Source organism: Cynocephalus volans, chromosome 2 (assembly GCF_027409185.1).
Source record: "Cynocephalus volans isolate mCynVol1 chromosome 2, mCynVol1.pri, whole genome shotgun sequence".
Lineage (NCBI taxonomy): Eukaryota > Metazoa > Chordata > Mammalia > Dermoptera > Cynocephalidae > Cynocephalus > Cynocephalus volans.
In genome coordinates, this window is record NC_084461.1 from 165,665,682 (window position 1) to 165,687,348 (window position 21,667).

The window sequence follows — 21,667 nt, forward strand, 5'->3', positions numbered from 1 at the left end:
ATACCAGCTCGGGAGTATTTATCTCCAGACTTCTTTTATGGGAGAGGAAAATAAACCACCACTTGGTTTAAGTTATTTGGCAGGAAGCATCTCTGTTGCTTGCAACCAAATGCAATTTCTGATACACGCCTGACCCACCTTGAGACCACTCCAGCTGTTTAAAGTTGTTTTCCGAAGTCAAGCTGAAATGAGTCTCAGTGTCCTAGGAAAGTCCCAGCCTAACTCCCAATGCTGCCCTCCAGGTCCACTCCAAGGACATCTAGTCCCTTCCTCACCTCTAGACTTTCCCTATTTCCTTCCATTGACGTTTTCATCTTGACGTTCTCAGCTTGTCTGTCTGTGATTGTTTGTGTGTTGGACCACTGGTCCCCAGTGTTGCTTTCTCAGCTGCTCTGGGGTGGTGGAGGGCAGAGGGTATGGCGCTGCTGGCTTTGCTCCTTCCTTGGCCATTTAGATGTTTCCTCTATGCACTTGGCCATGGCTGGGCAAGAGAGCTCTCTTCCCTCTGCTCCACTATTGCCCTATTCTTTGCTCTCTGTACTTTTACCCATTTTTACCACTGCACAGTTCCCCAAGTATCATTTATCCTGCAAACATTTGTCAAGCATGTATGAAGTGCCAAGCATGGGGCAGCAACGAACCAGACCCACTTTCTGCCTTCAAGAGCTCAGAAGAGGCTGCACTTGGCACTATGAGCCCTGCAAATCCAGGTCGTCTCATTAGCTACGTCCCTGCTGATAAGTTGTCTAGAAAACAGCAGCATGTGGGGGGGGGGGGGGGCGGGGAGAGAAAGATACTCTGGCACTGGTTTTTGTTTTGTTTTCTACAGTTTCCAAGGATTCTACTTCCTGTGTCAATATCAGGTTTCTCTCAGTCCTAAGTCTCTTCTTGAATTGTCATGAATGTGGCCTTCCTTTATCAGCAGACAGAAAGGGACCCATCACTGGAAAAACTTTTCCCAGTGACTACAGCTTGAGCAAGAGGGTCTGTATTCTCAAACTTAATTTCTTTCCTTCTTTCTCAGACACACTGTCAGGGGACCATGGCAAATCCAGAGCTCCTCCGTCTTGTCCCTCGTCCCCTCTGTTTTCTCATCACTTGGGACCAGATCGAAGGTTCTTAACCTTTGTGGATCTCTTGGGGAGGTGTCTGCGGGGGGCTTCAGAGGCCCAGGCCTGGGGATGGTGTCAATGTTTTATGCACATGGGAATGTACTCATTTTTCAGGAAGGGCATCGGCGATGTTTGTAATTTTCACCATGATTTTGAAAAGGGGGTGTATTTTTCATCTGGATTAAACATTTTGAGAACTAATGCCTTCGGCAGTTCTCAAGTGGTCCCCAGATTCAAGGCTCATGGTCTGTAGCACAGAGTCCCGTGCCATCTTTTCCTACAGACTCTCGTTGTAACCTCAGCGGCCCTTTAGCTCAGCATCTTTGTTTTCTGGTTCAGGAAAAGGAAGCACAGAGACGTCGAGTGGCTTGCCCAAAGCCATCAGTTAGTTGCCAGCAGAGCCAAGGTGGGCTCGTGAGGCGGGGACCCTTCAGAAGTAGCCGGTTGCTCTTGTGCTGAAGCGTGAGGACCCAGGTGCAGAGTTCTGTCTTCTTTCCTGGACAATAAATTCCATCGAGCACATGCCTGTCTCACCGTGCTGTGCCTAACCAGTTGTCCAGCACATAGCAGGAGTTCAACGTTTGCTGCTGATTGCTTTACGCCTATGGGTCGTAAGTTCCGCAGTCATGAGACCCGCTTTCTCTGCTCATTCTATTAGTCTCTACCTGAATCCACCACTTGGAACCTCAGGCACCAGAGTATCCTTTCTGCCATGTGGAGCAGCCTGGCGAGCCGCGAACCCCGGCCAGTCAGCAACAGCTCTGGGAAGACTTCCTCCACCAATCGCCTTTCATAGAGCATGATTCATCCCACCCACTCCTTTCAAGTTTTTAACTATTTTATTATTTTTTGTTGTGGTAAAATACACATAACAAAAAATTTGCCATCCTAATCATTTTTAAGTGTACAGCTCAGTGGCATTAAGTACATTCACAGTACTGTGTAACCATCACCACCATCATCTCCAGAACCTTTTCATCTTCCCAAGGTCAAACTCTCTACACCTGTGAAACACTGACCCCTGTTTCCTCTCCCCCAGCCCCAGGCACCCACCATTCTACTCTGACTCTATGTGTTTGACTTCTCTAGGGACCTCATGTAAGTGGAATCATACAAGATTTGTCCTTCTGTGACTGGCTTATTTCACTTGGCACAATGTCCTCAAGGTTCACCCACATTGCAGCGTGTGTCAGAATTTTCTTTTAATGCTGAATAACATTCCATTGTGTATATAGACCACATTCTGCTCGCCCACTCATTTGCTGACAGGCATTTAGGCTGCTTTCACCTTTCTGCTGCTGTGAACATGGGTGTGCACGCACCTCTTTGAGCCCCTGCTATCAGTTCTTATGGGAGTACACCCAGAAGTGGACTTGCTGGGTCATGTGTGATTCTGTTTTTAATGTTTTGAGCATCTGCCGTTCTGTTGTCCACAGTGGCCGCACCATTTTACATTCCCACCAGCAGTGTTCCAGTTTCTCCACCCCGCTGCCAACACTGGTTTTCTGTCTTTATTTTCTATAACAGCCATCCTAACGGGTGTGAGTACTGTCCCATCGTGGTCCCTTCTTGTCTACACATCATGTGTCCCCCCCATCGGCGTGTGTGTTCTGCCAGCTTGTGGCCCTCTGGCTTCCAGACGCTGTCCTCGCCCAAAATCGATCACAGTCCGACTTAAGCGCTGGGCCCTGTTGGGAACGTGAGTGCGTACGTCCTCGGGTGTTTCAGGACTTCAGTGCGCTCGGGCTTGGGTGTGTCTGTTCATGTTTCATCCCTCTCACATAGGGATACACCTTGTGGTCGATGGCAAGTCTTTGTCATGGTTTCCCACCCCTTTTTTCTTTCTTTCTTATCAGTTCATAACATAGCAGAGCTCCTTTCAACCCTTGGCTAATTCCAGCCCCTGGAAGGTGGTGCTGAGAATGACCCTTGAAGGCTGTGTGGCCCATGGGCCACGGGAGGAACATGAGGAGGGCTCGGCTGCCCACCGGAGGGTGCAGCTCTGCTTCTCTCTGGAGGTGACATGCCGGGCACCTCACATCATGGTGCTCCTGTGGCTGCTTCTGGCTGTGTGTGCAGGAGGTCGATCAGCCCATCGACGTTCCAGCCACAGCCCTGCCCCTTGCTCCTGCTCACCCTCTGGGTCTAGCCTCGGTGTCACCCCATGCCCGCCCTGTGCAGTGTCTTCCCGCAGGCACATTCGCTGCCCGCCCGCCACCTCCCCCCGCCTCGCCCACGTCCAGCACTGCAGGGGCTGTCACCTTTTCTGAGCACTTCCTGTGATTTTTCTTCCTCTTCCTCCGCCCTTCGTCTGTTTTGCTCTGCTTCCTCCACCCCACCCCACCCAGCTGGAAGGCCTCCTCCGTGTTCTCTCCTGGCTTCCTCCTGAAATCCCCGTGCAGACTCCCGTCCTTCCCTTCCCGCAGCGGCACCCCTGCCTGCTGCCTCAGCCTCCGCGGGCTTGGCTGGTGCTGTGGGAGCTGGGCTTTGCTGGGACCCACTCAGCACCAGTGGTGGGTCTGCAGTCTCTGTGCTCACCACGACCACTTACCACGGCTTCCCAGCCAGACCCTCCTCCACTCCTGCGTGGTCCTGTCCACACTCCAAGGTCACCGAGGTGGCTCAGAACAGCAAACGTTCGAGCTCCTCCAATCCATTCTGCCTTAACATACCTACATGAGGCCCCACCCTGAGCGCAAGCCTGGTTGGTTGGGAGAGAGGGGTCTCCTCTAGAGCTCAGCTGTGAGGCTTGGCTGGGCAAAAGCCCTCTGCCCCTGGAGAGTCCCTCACCTTATCTACCCCCCCGCCATGCCCCCAGTGCTCCCCTCTCAACCCCAGCCGGGAGTGGAGGGTGGGGGCTGGGAACCAGCCCTGTCCTGCTGTCCGTCCTCCAGCCCTGCTCCCTTCTGCTCTCTGCCCCTCCTCCCAGCGCCCCTGCACCCAGAGAGGTCAGGCCCCTCCTTCCCTCACATCATCCTCCACTGGCTGCGGCCCATGTGATCACCAGTGGGGGAAGAGCGGCTCCTCTGTGCTGCACGGGAGCCTCCAGAGTTGCTCAGGGCACTGGGGCCATCCTCTCCCTGGGCCAGGCCACCAGCTCATCTTGTTAAAGAGGCGAGTCTCCTCGCACTCCTGCCTGGGGGGAGAAGCTCGCTTTGCAGTCATGAAAGGAGGACACCAGTGAGGGGAAAAACTGATGTGTGCACCGTAACCTATCAGTGGCGGTTAATCCTGTGTCCCGCACCTGGAGGCCTGTCTGTATGTAGGAAGCGAAGTCGTCCTCTGTCGTCCATCGAGCATAGTGGGGGGATCTGGCAGGGGCCCCACCCCAGAAATCCAGCTTGGGACTCAGTGACAGGCAGGGCTCCCTGTTGCCACCTCCAGCTGGTTCACATCTCAGCTCTTCCCCTTCACATGACGGAGTCCCCAGCTCAGATCCACGAAGCTAGGGACAGACAGTCAGCTCATGCAACTCTTCAGTTTTCCAGTGTGGGGTGTGAATGCCCCCATGCAGGGACAGCAGGTGGCTGGTGCCCAGTGTGGCCCTTTTCCAACCTGACTCTATGGCCGCTGACCACAGCATGTAGGAAGCCTCAGGCCTTCTCCTCCCATCCTTCCAACCACCAACTCCAGAGTTGGCACCAACGCCATTTCTATGTGCCACGCCAGTCCTAGCTTCTTCCTTCTCTGGATCAGCCCTAAACATTGCTTTAGTCTCAGCTCAGCAGTCTTCATGTCACCTCCTCCAGAAAGTCTTCCCTGACCTGCTATTCCTCTGACTCTGCCTTCAGTCACGCTCTGCATGCATGTATCATATATACAGAACATTTATTATGGTGTGTTTTAGTGTGTTTATTTGTCATACTAGAGTGTGATGTTTTGAAGATGGGTGCTACGTCTTATTAATCTTTGTATTCCCAGGACCCAGCATAGAGCCTGGACCAAAACAGATGCTCAGAAATCTTGTTTGGATGCGTGAATGAGTGGATGAATGAGTGTTGAAGAGTGAATGAATAACCTGGTGGGGCCAGGTTGCTTTGAAGGTGAGAGACCAGAAGGTTCAAGAAAACCTTCCCGTTTGCGTCTCCCTTCCCTGCGGCTGCAAGAGAACGTCACAATTGTGGATGCTCTGCAGAGATGACGTGCACCTGCTTCTGTTCTGTTGACCAGGCTACAGACAGCCTGCTGTCCCTGTGATGAGCAGTGTGGCGTTCACACCTCGCATGCCCCAACTTCTACAGTCCCCAGGGTGGCCATGTGTGCATGCATGCATGCGTGTGTGTGTGTGTGTGTGTGTGTGCGTGCGTGCGTGCGTGTGTGCGTGCGTGTGTGTGTGTGTGTGTGTGTGTGTGTATACCACCTGAAGTTACCTGCAGAATTTTTTTATCAGTTGCATGTAGGGACACTTGAGTGTAAAGACACTTATTGGGGGCATGGCTGAGATTTCCGTCAGTTTGTCTGGGACTGTGTGGTTGGTCACTTTCCTGGGGCACCCAGTATCAGCCTGATCTCCAGCACTTAGGATCCCTCGGGTCACATTCGCTTTTTATATCAAGGGCCCAGTTGGAGATCAAGAATTCCAGTTCAGAAAGGGATTACATTCTAGAAGAATGCCGGAAGAAAGGGGCAGTTACCCAATTGAGTGTATGTTGGGGATTATGCTTTTGCCTGGGTCCCCAAGGAGCCAGGTGTTTGTCTTAGCTCCAGGACAGGCTCCTGTCTTCCCTCAAACACCCTTCAGAGATACGGTCCCTGAGAAGCTGAGAGAGGCTGTCTCTGCACAAGAAGGCCTGCAGAGAGGAGAAGCCCTGGGACACGAAGGGGATGCTGGGGGACACAGGGATACTGATGGACATTATGACTCTGGGGGACATGGTAACTCTGGGGACATGGCAACACTGGGGGACATGGTGATGCTGGGAGACATGGTGATGCTGGGGACATGGTGATTGGGGGACATAGTGAATCTGGAGGACATGGTGATGCTGGGGACATGGTGACTCTGAGGGAGACAGTGATGCTGGGGATGTGGTGACACTGGGGACACGGTGATGTTGGGGGACATGGTGATGCTAGGAAACATGGTAATGCTGGGGACATGGTGATGCTGGGGACATGGTGACTCTGGGGACATGGTGACGCTGGGGACATGGTGATGCTGGGGACATGGTAACATTGGGGACATGGTGATTCTAGGGGACATGTTGACTCTGGGGACATGGTGATTCTGGGGACATGGTGACTGGGGGAGATGGTGACTCTGGGGACATGGTGACTCTGGGAACACAGTGATGTTGGGGGACACAGTGATATTGGGGACATGGTGATTCTAGGGCACATGGTGACTCTGGGGACATGGTGATGCTGGGGGACATGGTGACATCGGGGGCCCACTGGCACTTCCTCCTCTCTCAATCCGTCCCTGAGAACCATGAAGGATGCTCACTGTCACAAGAGAAAATGAACAGCTGGTCTCTGGAAGAGCTGCTCTGGCCCTGCAGGGATGCCTGTGGGAGGCCTAGGCAGAGCCATTGATAGGGCTCAGAAGGTAGGAGCTTGAGGCAGCTATTTATAAAGCTCATGCCTGAGATGAGAGAGGATCAGGAGGCTTTTTGTGCAAGAATATTCCAAAAATGGGAGAAGAGTTCTTTTCCTTTAGAGGAAGGGGGATGGATGGTAAGGGAGGGACGGTGGCATGGGCCACTAACCCCGCACGCACAGATGCTGCTGCCTGCAGTGTGCACATTCACCAGGTCCTGCTACGATTCTGAACCACCTATCAGCCAGGACTCCTCACTGGATCACGACTGCCCAGGTGCCAGCGTACGGACAGGCCTGGCTGTGGTATGAGGCTGCGTGCAGCATCGGCTCATTAGTTGGCATATATTTCCTGGACCCTACTCCGTGCTGAGTGTGGGCCAGCATCTGGGGAGTATAGATTCTGCCTCCCAGGCCTCAGTGGACTTGGCCAGAAAGGATGCAGGCCTGCATGTAGGAACTGTCAGGAGAGCTGCATTGAAAATGGGGGTTTCCCTGGGTTTGGGGGGCCAGGGAGGTCTCCACAAGGGAGGGAGCCAAGGCACGGTGCAGGTGGGAACTTGGAGTCAAGGAGCCCGGTTGGAGTGAAGCACTTTTGTGCAGAAAAGCAGCAGGATGTGAGGCTCCAGGGGCAGCTGGCATGAGTGGGAGAAACCCTCGAATTGTGGAATACAGGGCCAGGGCTTTTTCTGCAGATGCTGGGGAACCACTGAAGGTTTTGGAGCATAGGAAATGTCCAGGTGAAAGCTGGGTTTCAGGACAACCAGAGGCAAGTGCACAGCACAGAGAGTGGGGACCTGCACTGTGTGATGATATGATGGGGCTCCACCGTGGGGGGTAACAGGGACGGGAGTGAACAGTGGGGTGATGGGCTTGACCCTACTACGCTGGCCTAAGCCCCCATTCCCCCACGTTGGGGAAGCAGGCTGGGTTGTTCACCCATGGAGTCCATCATGCAGCTTACAAAGAATTTGGGGGGATGTGAGCAGCAGCATTATTTTTATATTAAAGTGAACGTCACCATATAATGAAGAAAACACAGCATCAAGCGGTGGCATCCTCTCTGGGTTGCAGATACAGAGCTCCAAGCCCTCTTGTCTGCACCCCTGTCCCCGAGGGTGTGTACCAAGCCTCCTTCTCCAGCTCTCTCTCTCCCTGGATGGCAAGCGGGGTGGAGCCCAGAGGTGGGAACCCCAGGGTGGCACAGGGAAACCTCAGGAAAGGGGCACGCTGCCCAGGTCTCCTCGTCCAGCATTCTTACCTCTGTGTTTGTGGTCTTCTCCTTGCCGAGCCACCTCTTTAGTAGATAAACTATTAAAGCATTCAAAGGAGCTCAAGGTTAGTAGAAGAGGGTACGAGAAACAGCACGAGGAAGGAAAGGACTAAGGATCTGTTGAGACTTGTTCCATGCCAGACAGTTCATGTGCATAAACCACTCGGTTATTATAACCACCACACAGAGTGGCTGCCACTGCATTTTGCAGGTGGAGGCCACAAAAACCTAGATTATGCCATTCATCTCCAGGTACATGCAAGTAGTAAGTGGTGGGGGTAGGATTTGAACTCAGATCTGTCTGATGCCAAACCTTTGACCCTTCTTCCACCCCATCCCAGTGGATTAAGCTGCATCTACATAGTTGAGCAGGCCAAATCTGGGGTGGGCAGGAGGCTCCTCTCTAAAGAGGGGGAGTGGCAGGGGGTGCTCAGCCTGTGAGCTGCTCTCTGACCCCGCCCTTCCTTTGCTCTGTTACAGCTTCCTGGGCCTCCACGCCATGAGCCGTGCCAGCAGGGATGCCCAGGCCCCGAGCCACCACGAGCGCCTCCTGCCCTCAGTGGCCCACACCCCGTCTGTCACCCAGGTCACGCCAGCCAAGAAGATAACCTTCCTGAAGCGAGGGGACCCCCGCTTCGCTGGGGCCCGCCTGGCCGTTCACCACCGTGCCTTCAGGACCTTCAGTGCGCTGATGGATGAGCTTTCTCAGCGGGTGCCTCTCTCGTTTGGGGTGCGCTCGGTCACCACGCCCCGGGGCCTGCACAGCCTCAGTACCCTGGAGCAGCTCGAAGACGGTGGCTGCTACCTCTGCTCCGATAAGAAGCCCCCAAAGACCCCCAGTGGGCCAGGCCAGCCTCAAGGAAGAAGACCCTCTACTCTGCAGTTGCGGGATCTCGAAGGTCGGCGCGAGGTGCCGGGAACGTCTTCTTCCTGGAGGGGTCCTAAAGCCCCAAGGAGGGTGGTGCTGGTTAAGAACAGTGACCCTCGATGCCAGCAGACAGTGGTTCTCAGCCACAGAAATACCAGGAGCCTGACGGCCTTTCTTAGCAAAGCCTCGGCTCTTCTGCGCTTTCCTGTGAAGCAGGTATACACAGTCAGTGGGAGAAAGGTAAGCTGTCGGGTCTGCCACACTCTTAAAAAGGTCTTTGGACCTCATGTCAAAATACTTACATGGACTGGGGAGGTTATTCCTTAAAAAGAGGCACTTGATTGTCCTGCCACTAATTAAAGGTGAACAGGGTGGAGATATTCAGTCAAGTCAATTACTGAGATGGGCAATTGTTAGTCACCTTTTTGGCTGCCATTTAGCGTGCACTTAGTGAGTGCCAGGCTCTGTGCCTTGCACACTCGTGACCTTCTTATCCAGTCCTCTCAACAACCTACCTCACTGAGAGTTCAGGGCAGGAAACAGAAACCACCTAAGGTATCTTAAGCAGAAAGTGCTTTAATATAGGGCATCGGGGGGCTTCCAATCTCTGCAAAGCTGGACAGTGAACTCGAAGCTGGGTCTGCAGAAAGGCCCCCAGCACGCGGCAGGAAGCTCCTACCTCTGCTGGAAGCTGCTATGATGACAGCATTCAAGAACACTGCTGTGTAGCTGGCATCCAGAACTGGGTTCAGGAGGCCACCTCTGCTGTGCCCAATACATGAGCTCACTGGAGGCCATGCCAATCCCCTGCTGCCCTCGCTGCAGCCCCCCAATACCCACACACGGGCTTCACAGCAGCAACGGCCAGAAGCAAGAAGAGAGGCATCTGCTTCACTCCTGCATTCCCGCCTTCACCAAGTGCATTTATTGATGGAGAATTTAATCTGCATGTTGCCCTAACTGTAAAGAAGGCTAGTGAATGTGACTTTTGCCTCTCCAGGTTCTGCAGAACACGAATTTCCACCAACAGAGGCAGAATAGAAGATGAAGGTTGACTGGTGTAACTCACAGTCTCCTCATAATCTGACCCTGCAGCTGCTTGACATCTGTCCTCACCATCGCACCACATTACATCCATGAATGTCAGCTGCAGCAACATTCTCTGCTGTAGTCAAAACATCATCACCTTCTCCCCAAAGCTGCATCACCACCACAGCATCCGACTCCCAGGACAGGCACAATCTTACCTTGACAGCCTCTGTCTTCAGGTCTGACTATGACCATGACCATCAAAATACCTCCTATAAAGCAGTATAGGAAATCAAGTTGAAAACTGGTTAACATACAATATACACCTAGCAGAGCTGTAAAAACATTAGGCTATCTACCACAAAGCCATTGTTGGTGTTTAAAATTTCCTTCCACTAAGCATCCCATCCACGTTCCTTCCACCATCAGCTCAGCCCACTGTGCTTACGTGCCTGGCAAGGTGACTAAACCATATCTCCGAGGGGTCTGAGCCCCTGGAGGTCCTCCTTGTATGAGGCTGCTGTGGTCTTGTCTCTACCACTGGACATGGCAGCCATAGAAAGCACCCAGTGGGCTCCCTGGGTAATAGATGACTTCCTCCCTGTCCCATGTGAAACAACAGCCCTGTTTTCCCTTGACGATGGGAAGCAATCACCCCATCCAACACAGAAAACTCCTCATTGCCTGTTGGTTCATTGTTGTGAGAAGCCCCAAATGGCCACTAACCCTCAGCTTCCCCCTCCACAGAGTCACTGCCACATTTCCTGGGGGGACATTCTCCCTTGGGTCCTGAGACCTCCAAACACATGCCCTAACCCATGAAGATCATTTCTTTCCAACGAGCTGATTTCATACAAAGGATGCGAGGCAAAGATCTCATGCCTGTGGAACTCACTGTGTGGCCCACAGAGCCCAGAGTTGCTGGGACGGGAAGCGGAATGTTTGCAGGCAGGTCCAAGGTACACTAGTGAGAGCAGGCTTCTCATTGTCACCCTTCATGCCCAGGAATCTAGGGAGAGTCATGTCTATGCAGAAACAACACAACATATCAGTGGCCAATTAGGAGCATGCACCCCATACCACATCCCAAAGACAACATCTCAACATCATAAAATGACATCCTGCAGCTGGTGCCCAACTGACTCTTCATAGAATGTTCACTGTTCCGTAGTCACGGCTGCTTTGCAGCACTGGGTGTGTGGCTACACAGTGAGTTCCATGGGTGTGGGTGCATGACTCACGTCCTTCGCATAAAATCAGCTCTTTGGGTAGAAGTACTCCTCATGGGTTGGGGCAGTGAAGAGTGAGGTGTTCAGTAAGCCCCTGCATGGTGACACTGGAGAAAGGATGATGGGCCAGGGACCGAATCTGTACCCCAAATAAGTATCTAGTCCAGTGAACACAAATGGCTGACTGTTTCCATGTAGCAGAGCTCAATGTCATTAGCTCCCACCAGGTGCTGGCTGGCCCCTCCAGGTGTGATGCAAACCACTGTTTAGTAGTGGCCTCTTCTCTCGGCAGGCCAGGCCTCAGCAGAGGTGGTGGCCGATGTCCATGAGCACAGTGGAGTATGGGTAGCTAACTCATGATACTTTGTCTGCACGATGTTACCTTTTGGTGAGCATTCGCAGGGACACAGGTGTTCTCAGCCTCTGGGCCAGTACCGAGAAACCCAGCCACAGACTCTCCCCAGGCTTCTCTGTCACTAGTCCTTCAGTTTTCTTCCATTTGAGTCCCCAACAGTCAGATCGAGCCGCTAACCACGGCCCATAAATTGCTATAGAACTTATTGCCATTGCTCCATCCATGAGAAAAAGTCAACCAAACCACATTGTCCCTTGGACTTGTCCTCCCTGCCACCCGCTGTGGCCCTCGAGTGGGTCTGTAATGTTGCAGCAGCCAAATTCTGGTCCTGTTGGCAACCTGCATGCAATCCCCCAAAACCCAGACTCGAGGATTTTCTTCTTCAGTTAGCTGGTCCTGGGGAGCTTCTCAGGAGGTCACAGGTGTGTGCCGAGGAGAGGCGGCACACCCCAGGAGCAGGCGAGCTGTGAGTGTGAGCCACATGCTCCAGCACTGTCCTCGCCTCGGTTCATGCTTCTGAGCCTGACCTAGCACATGTCACCTCCCCCGATGATCTTTGATGGTGCTCTTGGCTCGATGGATCACACACACCCAGCTCAGCTGTATTTCAGCAGCCAGCAGAATCCAATTCCGCATCTGAGTTTTGGCTACAAGAGAAAAGAGATTCTTTGGCAGTAGTTGTAGAAGCTCCCAAGTCCTCTGGCCATCCTTGAACTTGAGTTTGGACCTTCAGCTTTACTTGACATTTTTTAAAGTCAGAAGCAGGCAGCCCACCCCTTGGCCCTGCAGTTTTTTTCTCACTCCAAGAGTCTACCATGGCAGCCAGTGGTGAGCCAAAGTCCTGCTCTCAGTAGCATTGCTTACTAGTATCAGAGGGGCCATGTAAGAACCCATTCTATCATTGTGTGCCACAAGACACTGGTGTCCCATTGTCCCCCAGGACAGCACCACCTTCAAATCCAACAGGTCAGTAACTAACCCAGGTTCCCATCCTTGAAGGTCTGCCACCTGTGACCACCTTTGATATCATACGCTGTGTCAGCCATGGTTCGGTGCAGGAAACAGAATCCTCTCTTGGTATCTTAAGTGGGGAGAAATTATACCTGGAGAGTCTGATGCTTAAAGATTCAGTGCAAGGCTGGAGGAGAGGAGGCTAGTTTCCTGGAAAACGTTCCCAGAAAAATCACAGAGTTGACCTGTCAGGGTAAACACTGCTAACATAATCAAGAAAGTGGTTGTTGGGGGGGATCACCAGCGGGACTGTTGAGTTTAGAATCAGCCAGCATTGCTGTGATCCAGAACGGGAAGGTGGCATGCACAGCTGTCTGCTGATACTCAGAAGCTGGTGAGTGGCACTGGGACAGCAAGGGTGGCTTTTGCCATCTTGGCTGTAATGTGCCTCTCTGCATCCTTGACTATTTTTTCACTGGTGTCAACAGTCAAAAGCAAAAGGAAGATGGCCTGTGCTCCACTACCATGCTCCACACCATCGTACCAGGAACCTCAAATTGGCAGAGCGCATTTCTGGTTTAGAACCCTAGCTTCAAGGGAGCTCAGGAATAGGGTTTGCAGTGCTCTAAGTTCTGCAGTCCAAGAAAGCACACCAGAAAGAGGGTGGGACAGAAGTGGACTAGTTTAGGATGTAGCACCTACCACACAAACTCATGAGGATCTGGTATTATCCCTTGTAGGCAGATAAAAAAGTGAGGTACGGAGGTTAAGTAACTTGCTCATGGTTGTATGGCTGGCAAGTGACAGAGCCAGCAGTAACGACATCAAGTTACAATGCGAGGACGTGTTTGAATTATTGTGCATTTACAGTGGAGCAGCATGTGTTGCATGCAGGACACAGACAGACAAGACTGGGTCTCTGCCTTCAGTGAGCTCACAGTTTGGTGGATGTGGCATGGGGGAGAGCAGGCACAAAACAAGTTAGCTGTAGAAAGAGATGCTGGAGTATTTTCATGCAGACTTACTGCAGGGCTAGTAGAGCTGCTGGAAGATGCGATGACCTCATTGCTCCCAGAATCGATCATCAGCTGGCAGGTCCTCTGTTGGATGGATGCTGATAACACGCCTTTCGCCATGGTTCCTGGATTCTCTCTCCCTAAGGATGGGAATGTCATTTATCCCTCAATTTATCTTCCTCCCTAGAGAGTTCGATTCTCTGGAAGAATGGCTACGTCTGCACATTGATGGACTTGGGTCATGTTTGTATTTTGGGGATGGACTAGAAATCCAAATCAAGGAAGAAGTGTACCTTGTAGCTTAAAACAAACTTCTAAATGACTGGGCTGAAAGATCTGGTGTCCAACAAACTCAAATGTCATTTTGGGGAGAGAGGATGTCTTCTTTTCATTTCCTTGTTAATGAGCATAAACTTCTAATTTGAAAAAGTAAGAAAGAACATATTCTGTGTTTTTAAGATGGAAGGAAATACATTCCCCAACACCGCTAGTTACAGTGTGACGCTGTCCACGGCACAAGCTCTCAGATGTACAGGGCATCTAGGACCTGGGGAGATTTTCTAAAAGCAGAGACCTGTTTCCCGGAGTGGAAGCCAGCAGTGATGTTGCCTGCTCAGCTCTGAGACCAGGAGTGGGCAGGGGGCTGTCCTGCTGTTGGCTCCAGGGGTGGCTGGGGGCAGGGGCCTAGAGACTATTGCAGGAGTCTGTGGGGAGCAGTGCCTGGCTCCTTCCCACTCCTCTTGGGCAGAGGCAGAGGCCATGGGCTCAGATTGTGCTGGAAAACACAGACCACACCTGAGAGAACTCTCACCTGGGAAAAGGGTGGGACGGTGAATCAGATCTCCATATGGGAGCTGGGGCTTTCTGCTCCGGTTGCTTTAGGAAATACACATTCTGGAGGGTGGACGTGTGGGCAGAGAAGCAGGCTAAAGGCGCCAAAGTCTTCTTCACCTGAGGCATCCACAGTGACCTTTGGATCACAGGCCTCCCTGTGGGGGAGAGAGGGGTGCAGTGGAGAGGGAGATTGTGATGGTAGGACCCCAGCCCCGCCAGGGATGGAGCAGTTATGGGGGGAGATGGGATCCCTCCTTGGACCAGGAGTTGGGAGGGGACTGGAGAGACTGGATTCCTCTGTGGCCTGAGCCTTCCTGGGCGGAGGGCTGCTGACGCCATGCTCTCCTTCTTCAGGTGGACTCTCTGCAGAGTCTGCTGTGTGGCCCCTCTGTGCTGCTGTGCGCCGGTCATGAGGCCTTCAGACCTCTGGCCATGGAAGATGCTGGCAGACATTGGACTGAAACTTCATCTGGGTTGACTTCAAGAAATGAAAACGGTAAGTGGGTTTGGGGGTCCCCCAACCTGACTTGAACTGAATAGAGGCTCGGGGGGTGGGGCAGGTATTTCTTCCTGCCTTTGGCCCATATTTTGGGGTCATTTGGGGTCTCTCTTGCCTCATCCTCATCACCATCAACCTTAACTGGGCTGAACATTTGGCTGGAACATGAGAGAGCAGAGTCTGATATCTAAGGAGAATGGAGATTAGGAGATCTTGAACTTGAAGTTTCTAGGCTCTAAAAGAACTTTTATCAAGAACCGCGGTGGGCATGACACTGTGGAGGCAGCGGGCTGTGTGCGTGTGGCAGTGGCCTCCTTTAAGAGTCATAGCTGCGGCCTGCAGAGGGGCCGAAAGGACAGAAGCTAGCCGTGACCATCAATCAAACAACCATGTACCCATGCAAAAGGCCTGCACTGTGACACAGTCTAGGGGTTGTTATTTAAAAAACAAAAACAATAAACAATAAACAACCAAAACACGTTATTTCAAAAAGCACAATGAACAAATGCAGAATAAAAGCTTATGAAAAATGACTGGGTAAATTTTGGTGAGAAGCAAACTACTACCCTTTGTGAAAAGCTAAGAAAACACCAGCAACAGTTTGGTGATTGCTGGACCCCAGGGGCTGGGGGCACAGAGACCCTCCTGCAGGAGCCACAGTCTCGGTGAGCGCTGTGGAGGAGCAGGCTTCTGCCACATATGCTCGTGGGTCTGTGTTTTTGCAGGTCCCAGGCTCAGCCCCGCCCTCCGGCCAGCGTTAGCACAACAGATGGAGAGAGAAAGCCCTGAGGGCCCCATTCTTTTCGAGGGCCGTTTCTCTCTGTCCCCAGAGGCTCCTTCCTCCTCTCTTTTTCATGGCTGGGGTGTGGGAGGGACTATCAGGACCTGACCTGGTGTGACCAGGTCCCTCCTTGCAATCAGTCATCAGCTGCAAAGCCTGATGCTTGTCAGGATGAAAATGGCCATTAGCCGTGGCAAAGCATCTTGCAGTTTACGCCAGCACGCCGCAGCCTCTTGATTCCGTCGGCTGTGCAGGGGCGGGCGGGGAGGGCAGGCCTGGCTCTGGGCACCGCTGCTCTGCCTGTCGACGCTGCTGTCTCTGCAATCTCCCCGGAGCTAGCAATTGCGCAGGAGTTTATACACAAGGCCGCGCATCACAGAACACACCTGCCAGAGCCACGTTGTTATGCTTATTTTACAGTTCAGAAGGCAGCCTCTGCCCAAAGCCACCCAGCTGGCAGGTGGCAGAGTTGAGATTGAATTGAGACTCAAGTCCATGGGGCTCAGCTGTGCCGGTTCACAGATGGGCAGTTCCGGGACTGATCATTCTGGAATGTCTGTCCTTACCGTATGGCTCTGGAGGCAGCAGTGTGATTTAGAGGTGGAAGGCTCGTGACCCCCTTATTCCTTCACCCTGATGTCCCCTGTAGCTCACTATCTTTTCCTCTTTTCTCTTACTTTTCACTGCACACCAGGGAGCTGGGGGCCAAAGGCCAAGCCGAGCGTGATCCACTCGAGGCCCAGGTCGGGCGGCAGGCCGCGGGGGTTCTCCTTGCTGTCGGAGAGGTCTGGTCTTGGTGATCGAGCCTGGGTGGGCACTGCCCCCAACAAGCAGGCTCAGGATGCGCCTGCCCAGCTTGGCCCCTTGGTGGCCGGAGATGACCTGGAGAAGAAGGTCTGCGTGAATGAGGATGGCAGCCTGTCTGTGGAGATGAAAGTCCGCTTCCACCTCCTTGGCGAAGACACACACCTGTGCTCACGGAGGGTGGGGCAAGCCAGCGGGGAGGGCCCTGTCCTGGGGGAGGTGGACCCCCTCTGCTGTGTGTGGGAGGGCCACCCTTGGGGCTTCTGGGAGCCTGGGCTGCAGAGACCGAGGCCCTGCATGGCGGGATTTGAGGGAGCCTTCGGCCACGGCCGGCAGCCAGGGCCCAGGTATGAGATCTGGACGAACCCCCTGAACACCTCCCAGGGAGAGGGACCCTCTTCTCAGACCAGGTCCAGGCTGACCTCCTGCTGCAGGGCTTCCTGTGGCCACGCGGCCGCTAGCAGGAAAAGAGGCTGCAAGGACAGTGTCAGCCCGGCCTCCAGTGCCAGCTGCCCCGAAGGCTCCGAGCCAGACTCCTCCTGCCCCAGGACCCCGGAGGGCAGCGTGGGCAGCAGCAGCCAAGCCCCCATGGCTGCTTCCCAGACAGAGGCAGTGAGGGAAGCTGGCCAGGGACCTGGCCCTTGCCCAGAGGGAGCGGGGCCAGGCAGCCAGGAACAACACAGTGCAGAAGGGGCTCCTTCTGACACATTGGCCAGTACAGGGTGTCCCGAGGAGTCCAGCGCACGGGGCAGATGGCACGGGGGCTGCCTGGGCCAGGCGAGGGCTGCGACTTCCCAGCAGAAGGCTGCTCGGGGTGGTGGTCCTGGTTCTCCCACCCAGACTCCCTCATCTTTGAGGGACAAGAACCTACAGGCAGAGACATGTGGAGAGGGTACCTGGTGCCTCCAGGCCAGGGATGGGTCCCTGCCGAGGTTGCCCCTGGGCCATTCTGGCTCTTGGGACACCAAAGGAGGCTCTCCCTTTCTTTCTGCCTGTGCCGCAGCCCAGCAGGGGAGGAAGCCGCAGAAGAGCCGAGCTAGTGCTATGGGCTCAGCCGGCGTTTCTGGCCTCGGCCAAGTGGTCCAGCAAGGCCATCCCAGGCAGCATGGACACCGCAGGGACACCGGCTGCCCGCTGGACTCACCTGCAGCCTGGCAAGTGCCAAGGCCTCCTGACAGAGGAAGGGCCCACCCCGCTGGCCTGGCACCACGACTTTCTGAAAGCTTCTCACATGTGAAGCGGAGCTCCAGGGTCCCCCGGCCTCCCACCTCGGGTTCCCTTCATTCCCAGGACCTGCCTGGGGTCAGCAGCGCTTCTGTCACACCTGAGAGTAACTCCAGCTGTGCATCTAACTTCTACCACTGTGACACAGCCTCTGTTGGGATGGCAGGGGACCCCGAGATCAGGGCGGGCTCAGCAGCCCCCATGTTCACCCGCATGTCTGACTCCTGCCTGGTGGAAAAGCCTTCCCCACCTGGGCCAGGGGAGCCAGGAGACCCCCGAGGCCACTGCTACTCACAGGTGGGGGCGTCCCCGGTCCACGGGGCCACAGGTGCTGAAACACAGTCCTCGGGGGGACCCCTCTCTGACTCCCGCTGGGTGTGCCAAGGGTATAGCTCCTCTCCCTCCATGGGGTGGCCCTGTACCAGGAAGCTCCCTTCCAGCAGCAATGGTGACTGCAGTGCTGACTGGGGACCCGGTAGGGGTGAGCGGGGGGAGGAAACACTCAAGGTGGGGTGTGTGCTGCCCGCAGGCCCTGAATCAGGGGCAGCAAGAAGTAGCCCCAGCTCTGGTGCTGGGCCCAGGAGGGTGTCACAGGGTATGACCATCGGTGTGGAGGGAGGCCTGGGGGCGCAGGTGGGGGATGGTGGCGTGACGCCTGGCACTCTGCCCCAGGCCTCACCAGATGCCGTGGTCCGTGAGTGGCTGAACAACCTCCCAGAAGAAACTGAACTCATGAAACTCGAGATGGTGGATGAGACCACAGATGTGGCTGGAGACAGCCCAGGGGACCCCCAGGAGAACCCTGGTGATGACCACTGTCCCAAAGACCCAGGGGAGTTAGCCCAGGCCGGACAACAGCTCCTGGAAGGGGATGCCAGTGAGAACCTAGAGCCAGCTGGAGCCATCCCAGTGACCGGAGATGCTGGTCCCAAATCAGCAGAGGGTCTCCCCCAAAGTGCAGCTCTGGCGGGAGTTTCCAAAGCCCATGCGGAGGCTGGGGCGGGCACAGGGACCTCTGTGGGCTGCACTGGGAGTTGGGGCGTGCTGCCCAGCAGGCTCTCTGCCTCCACACAGATGTTGAAGGTGCTGATGGGCTCTGAGCAGGGCCGGCCCAGTAGCCTACCCGAACTGTCCCACACGGCAGCCACCAGGCTCAGACGCTCGGCCGGGGCCCTCATCACCTGCCTCGCCAGGCTGCACTTCTTTGATGACAATCTTGGGTCTCCTGCCGGCAAAGGGGGCTTCACAGACTCCCCTTGGTACCAGGAGCTGCTGAGCCTCTCCCACGCCCTGTGGCCAGGGTGTGGCCCTGGGCTGGACCAGTTGGACTCAGGCCTCCAGGAGGACTCGGGCCTGCAGGAGCTTGCCTTGTGCCAGGCTCTGCCGGGCCTCGGGTCCCACGCCATGACTGAGGACTTCACACCAACATCTTCTTCGGGTGTGGATGTCAGCAGTGGCTCAGGAGGCTCGGGGGAGGGCAGTGGGCCTTGTGCTGTGGACTGCACTCTGGCCTCTGAGAAGGTGGAGCTGCCCCTGGAAATGCCCCACCAGGGGTCTGACTCCAGAACCTCAGAGAACCCAGAGGGCCTGGTAAACCAGCAGCCGAACTGCTGCACAGCCTCCTACAACTCCCGGGCGTGGGCTCCTGCAGCCAACTCAGACGGATCCGGGAGAGTTCTGGGAGAGCAGATGCTGAGCAGTGACCCAAACCAATTAGCTGCAAGCATGGTGCAAGAAGAGGGGGTCGAAGAGGAAGGGTCTCCAGGAGAGAGAGGAGCCAGTGGCCAGGAGTTGGAGGCCGGCTCTTCAGACGGGGAGGACAGGGGAGGCCAAGGGGGAGACGAGAGCCTGCAGGAAGAGGAAGCAGGAGGAGATCCTGCCTCTGCAGGGCTGCACCCCCCAGGGAGTGCAGAGAAGCCCAGAGAGCTCCCTGGTCATCTCAGCGAGGGGGATCCAGATGCTCCTGAGAGTCAAAGCAGTCCCAAGTTTGAGCCTGGTTTGGAAGAGCCACCTGGAGCAGCAGTGACAGTCCGCAAGCAAGCCCAGGCCACGTCCACCCCAGAAACTGGACAGACTGCCACATCTATGGCTTGCAGAGCCTCTCTGGACCCTGATCCCCTCTGGGTGTTCAGGTTGCTGGAGAAGATGGAGCAGTCCTTCCTGGCGCACCTTGTCAGTGCCGTGGTTGAGCTCCGAGCCCGCTGGAGCCTGCAGGACAACTGCCTCCTGGACCAAATGGCAGCTGAGCTGGAGCAGGACGTGGGTCGGCGGCTTCGAGACAGCACCGAGCGAGAGCTCCAGGAGATCCAGAGCTGGGCCGGGGGGAAGGGCGGGGGGCTGCCCCAGAGGGGAGCTCTTGGGGGGAAGGTGTTCCTGCGTGCAGAACAGCGCAGGCACCGCCTCCAGGGCCTGCACAACCTCTCGGCCTTCTCTGAGCAGACCCAAAGCTGGGAGCCCCTCTCCCTTGCCCAGGAGGACAGGCTACCCCTCCATGCAGCCCAGGGGACTTGGCTAGATGGGGAGGCTGGGGGGGACGAATTCTGTCCCTGTGAGGCCTGTGTGAGGAAGAAAGCAATCCCTGGATCCCCCAAGAACACCATGGGGGCGGCCAGCGCACCCATCACCAAGGCCTTTGACCTGCGGCAGATTCTGCAGAGGAAGAAAGGAGGGTGCGCTGATGGGGAGGTGGCAGAAGTGGCTCCTGGGACAGGAGGGATGCAGCTGCTTCAGGAGGAGCCCTCCAGGACCAGGACCATCCAGGGAGCCGATGGGGGGCTGGAGCTGGGGTTAGGCCCTGACCCTGGAGTGGCCGCGGGAGATGAGGGACAGGGAAGCCAGGGACTCAGCAGAGAGGAAGATTCCGAGCTAGCAGAGGCCGAGGGGGCCAGCTCCCGGGAAGGAGAGGATGGTGCCGCTGCTCAGGAGAGAAAAGGGGATGCCTGCCCCAGTGCTGGCAGCGACCTGCAGGGAGCAGTGCACGAGGAGCAGGGTGGGCATGAGCAGGAAGAGTCTCTGGACGGGGGCTCCAGGAATGAGGACAATTCGGAGGATGAGGCTTTGGAAGGAGGGAACCCCAATCCAGGAGCACAGAGCAATGGCACCGAGGCCGTAAAAGCCCTGGAAGCTGAAGGACAGGGACAGACTGGGTCAGAAGGAGGATGTCAGAGTGAGAATGAAGGTAGCCCTAGGGTTAGTCTAGCACAGGGCCAGTCGGGCCAGGCTTCAGGGGACAGCAGCCCAGACAAAGAGGGGCAGCCCATGCCAACCCCTGGCCCAGAAGGAGACGTCCCCCACCAAAGGCTGGACCCCGAACCAGGCCTTTCCTCCTCCAGCACATCATCTCTGGGCAATGGCTCTCAGGCCTCTGAGAAAGGCCCAGAAGACCATTTGAGTGCAGACATAAGGGATGTTGAAGCAGAGTCTAGGGAGTCCCCTCATGCAGAAAGAAAAGTCACCGGGATGTATCCGGAACACTCTACTTCCGAGCAAGATGGGACCCCCTCAGGCCCAAGGACTCCAGAGCAGGGGCCAGGCATGCGCTCTGATTTACAAGACCAGACGGCAGCAGGAAGCCTGGCCCTCACCCAGGGGGTGGGCCGGCCAGATGGCTTCAGTCAAGATGACTTAGATTTCTAGAAAATGTCAAGGTGTGAGACCATCATATGTCTGGGAGCTCGGTTTTTATTGCTATTTTGTCTACAAGCCTGAGTGAGGCTCCCATCCACTGGAGATGTATAAAGGACGTGGAAAAAGATCCAGGACTTTCCAAGGACACAGCCCTGAGCCCCCGGTCGGTCCGCGCACAGCTGGGGAAAGGTCTCTGCAGAGCCAGCCTGCCGTCGGGGGATGGACCGGCTGGAAGTGTCCGGAGACGTGTGTGTGTGTGTTGCTTTTTTCTAGTGAGCAACTCTCTCGTTCTTTCCTATTGATCTCCTGCTACTTTTCTCCTTGGGTGCTTTTTTTTTGCTAGTCTTGAATAGATTTGGTGACTCTGCAGATGCAAATCCTTGGGAAAAGCAGATCAATTCAGGGTCATTTGATAAAGTTTGTTCTCAGTCCTGAAGTCCAAGTGTTTTTCTTAATTCATATTTTTTTGTAATGGAAAAATTGGAAAATGCAAAAAAAGATGGAAAGTGGTCACCCGTAAAACGGCA

At 55.0% G+C, this 21,667-nt stretch overlaps 1 protein-coding gene across 1 annotated transcript; it reads left to right on the forward strand.

Annotated features, from left to right (window-relative positions):
* Positions 1–8,422: 8,422 nt before the first annotated feature.
* On the forward strand, positions 8,423–21,149 carry RP1L1 (RP1 like 1). Its single transcript, XM_063087701.1, has 3 exons — positions 8,423–9,031; positions 14,560–14,701; positions 16,180–21,149. The coding sequence occupies exons 1-3, from the start codon at positions 8,423–8,425 to the stop codon at positions 21,147–21,149; spliced, it is 5,721 nt and encodes a 1,906-aa protein (XP_062943771.1).
* Positions 21,150–21,667: the final 518 nt, after the last annotated feature.